The sequence below is a fragment of the Poecilia reticulata genome, linkage group LG13, assembly GCF_000633615.1.
Source record: "Poecilia reticulata strain Guanapo linkage group LG13, Guppy_female_1.0+MT, whole genome shotgun sequence".
NCBI lineage: Eukaryota > Metazoa > Chordata > Actinopteri > Cyprinodontiformes > Poeciliidae > Poecilia > Poecilia reticulata.
In genome coordinates, this window is record NC_024343.1 from 13,045,458 (window position 1) to 13,049,601 (window position 4,144).

Sequence of the window (4,144 nt, forward strand, 5' to 3'; positions counted from 1 at the left end):
GAGACACAGCTGGGATCAATCAACGGGGAAGACAGGACAGAGACTCGCAGGGAAACAGGACTAAACACAGAAAATCTCAAAATAAACTATACTGAACAACACAGATCATAACACTGCTTGGCAATTTGAACTTTTACTGTTTGGATATTGTTTGGTAAAACGAGTCATGTGCCACAGAAAGTCAATTGTTGACCTTTAGTTGTTATAGATGAAGGGGGAAATAGACAGACCAGGGTCCTGTTTTAGAAACCAGGCTTAGCAAACTTAGAAGGCAAATGCTGTGAGAAAACCTACTGGCTACTGTGATACCAAGGATTTTCAATTTCAGAACAAGTGGTATCAATCAGGCAAATTAGTTCTGAGTCAAGTTAGCTGTGAGTTAAGCGTGAATATATATCAGAAGCCAAGAATTAGCTTGGAAATGCATGAGTGTGATTTGACAGAGAATAAAAGTTGTGCTGATTGTCTGGAAAAGCTCAGCAGTCGGTAGATTCATGCAGCGCTCTGTTCAGGTTCGGGTTTATTCCAGTCCTAAGGGGCAAGTAACAAGAAAGATCTTACTTCGTAACATCTTTGCAGCCAACCTGCAGATATTACTGATGCCATACAATAACAATCGAAGTATTACAGTAACTTTCCTGCCTGCATCTCATTAGCATAAAAACTAAGTGAAGCACAAAGAATTTGTCCTTTGAGTGATGTGGGGCTGTAATTTTATTGAGTTCATATATTGACTCAATAAATATATTACCAGTAATGCTAACTACACTTATTGCACCAATCACTAAGACAATATACTAAAAATAGTTAAGATTTCCTCCAAATCATTAACAGCTATTAAATTACCTCTGCTTCTAGAAAAAAATAATTATGGACAATCCACTGAAAGAAGGCTATAGAAAACTATTTAGAAATAGGTTTTAAACTAAAATTTGAATGGTCTACACACAGTATTTTCAAAACTTTCCAATAGTCAGATATTGACTATGGAATATATAGAGTTATTAACATTCGCATTCATTACAACATCAAGTTGCTAACATAAAAATAAAAAATAAAAAATCCTGCCAGATTAACATTTGATGAGAGAGGCATCTCCCAGTGTAATTATAATCAAACCATTTCAAATAGCTGTTTTAAGAAAGTAATATTTTTTGTTAATGTTTTCTTAAAAAGAGTATGTTAAAAAAATTAGATTATGTTCAAAACCAGTGAAAAAAAAATCAACCAAACTGTAACCTGGACATATTTGTAGATGTACTAGGTTTATGATAAGGATATCATAAATATAGATCTGTACATTATAATATTTTCTATATTATAAAATATAGAAAATTATTCATTTAGTGTGTGTTTATATACATTTTATATATACCATTTACTTTTAGGAATTGGTTAAAGTGATTTTAGTCCATTTGAATGCATGTAGCTTAAATATTTATCTTATATCTGTTTCCTAAAAGGACAAATTGCTGCAAGAGCAACAATGAAGTTTTTTTTTATTTCACTCAATAAAGTACAAAAATGACACCACAAATGAAGGCTCATGAATAAATAGACATGCTTTCTCTTTCTATTTGGTTTGTCTTGACTTTTATTCCTTCTCGTGACTCTTTCTTCTCAGATAATAGACAGAGCCAGGAGCTCTTCATCTCCTCCTCTTTTCAGTTTTTACTAGGAACCTTCTTTAATGCCTCTTTGACTTTCTGCTGCTCGCTCTTCCCCTTCAGCCCGTCGATTACAGAGCAGAGTAACATCTTAAGTTCAGAGCCTCTCTCTTTGTTCTTTGAGTTTCCTGACAAAATGACAAAGCAAATCTCCTTATCCATTCATTTGACAGTCTCTAAGAGAACAGCTTTGCATCCTCCCGACGTCCCGTCCTATTTCTCTCGATTTCTCCCCTTCTGTCAAATGGATGGACAGGAAAGGCTTGGCTACGTGCTACAGCTTGGTATTTTACAGAAAGCTTTGCTGTGACCTCTGCTGCACCATATCTTACCGCACTTCATTTCATCGTTTTGTTTACTGTCAAATCCAGTTGTAAGTGCTTAAAGACAAACATGTTAAATTAAAAACATATTTGTGCTGTCTCTAATAATTGCAGCTGTAACATGTGAGGCTTCCTTACCAGCAGTGAATAGTAGATTTTGAATCCCGGCTTCGCCACAAAGTAATCGTCCGAATTGAAGATGATTCTGAGTGTGTTGGATTTTGAAGTCAGACTGGAGGGTGCTTTCTGCCCACACCAACGGCCCCACTTTATAGTGTTGGTCTGTGATTTTTCCTCCACTTCAACAAAGTCATAACTGAAATAACAAAAAAAACAAAGACAAAAATGTATAAACAGATCAATTCATGGCAGCAAATGGAAAAAAGCTATGGGATAAACACACACAAAAAAAGACCAGTAGCTGTGTTTATGCACAGAACAATGATTTACTACATGAATTTTGATATTGGATATAACTTGAAATTGCTTGACTAAAAACATAGTACCAGATGTGATAATAAATCCTGAAATGATGCATTTATAAATATATAAAGACCTCCATGGCATTTCATTAAGACAATGTCTTAACAACACTAGGGTGGTTCTGCTGGAAAAGTCCCATAATGCACGGTGGATCACAGTCAAAACTGGAGCCCAAAGCAAAGGGAAAAGGTGGCTTGGTCTGATGAATCACCGTTTCTTTTACGTCATGTGGACGGCCAGAGGGTTGTGCATTGCTGACCTGGAGAACAAATGGCACTGAGATTTACTTGGGAAGAAAGGCAGAGTTATGCTTTGGGCAATGTTCTGCCAGGAAACTTTATGTCATCCAGTTCAGGAGGATGCAATCTTGACACGTACCACCTACCTTAGCGCTATTGCAGACCATATACACCTTTTCATGGGAATTATATTCCACTATAATTTTGGCGTGCCACAAAGTAAAAATGATTCACAACTGCTTTGAAAAGCAAGAGAAACTTGAGAAGTTAAATTGGCCTCAAAATTCAGCAAATCTTAGTCCAGTTAAGGTCTGATCCACGGGGGTCCCAAATCACAACTTTAGGGGCTTTTAGGGCCCGTTGCTAACATCAAGATGCCAAAGCAAACATTCGGGGGCCAGGTGGTCACAATGTTATGCCTGATCATGCCTAATAGAAACAGACCCGAGTGGATCAAATGCAGTCCACAGAGATGTTAGCGATAAACCAAAAACGCTGCTACAGACAGCAGACATTATAAAATCTACCGCCAAGATTATAGTTATGATTATGTTAAGGATTTTATTCATTCATCATTTAAAGGAAATGCAGATATAATATTGTAATACTTGACAACTTAAAAATATTTCCCATTTTAACTGGTTGGTTGTTTTTATACTGGCTGTGTTTGTGTGTTGTAATGTTAGTTCTTATAAGTCAATGTACCATATCATGAATGTGAAATATTGGTGTGAAACTACAGGGCCAATTTTATTGTGCTCTCAAAGCTGCATAAACACTTGTTGAATTATTGTGTTAGTAAAGAAACTGCTGTGTTTGGACAAGGAAGTCCAGCACATCATTTCACATTGTTGTCACTGGTGCAGGAACTCTGCAGAACCTAAAGCCAACCAAAGTTTAATTAATGTGATTCATTCTGAAAAGGGGGTTTGCAATGACGTCACAAACAGAAACCTGCCGGCACATCCTGAGTGACAAACAGTGAAAGTAACTTTTTCTCCCTTCCATGAGACAAAGTAAAGAATTACAAACAGTATTAGATTAGACTAAAGCTACTGAATATATTATATGTTGGCAGAGAAACACATAATGTGTTTACCTCTATTAGATGATGCTGTAATTAATGGTAAGGTGAACATTTTCCTTTTTTAATTGGAAGCTCAGACCACAACACCTACTTAAAACATATTAATTAAAAAATACCGTTCTTTGAAATACCGTTTCAAAAATTAAAGTTCAAGGAGTATAAATACTTTTTTCAAGGCATTTTCTTTTTTTACAAATAAGCTGGAAAGTAACCAAGAAGATACAAATAAATCAAAAGTATATTGGAATTAAAGCTCTAGTCTCAACTACTGGACCATTGCTCCTACTGAGGACACATCTCTAGATCATGTTTTTCCCTTGCAGCATCTGGCCACAAATCTACAAA

At 36.0% G+C, this 4,144-nt stretch overlaps 1 protein-coding gene across 2 annotated transcripts in view; it reads right to left on the reverse strand.

Annotated features, from left to right (window-relative positions):
• The window catches only part of pdgfd (platelet derived growth factor d), a 64,163-nt gene that overhangs the window by 22,173 nt on the left and 37,846 nt on the right, over positions 1-4,144 (reverse strand). For both annotated transcript variants that reach the window (XM_017308088.1, XM_008425506.1), the window contains exon 3: positions 2,129-2,306. In XM_017308088.1, coding sequence (XP_017163577.1) covers positions 2,129-2,306 — 178 coding nt within the window. The remainder of the gene's footprint in view (positions 1-2,128; positions 2,307-4,144) is intronic.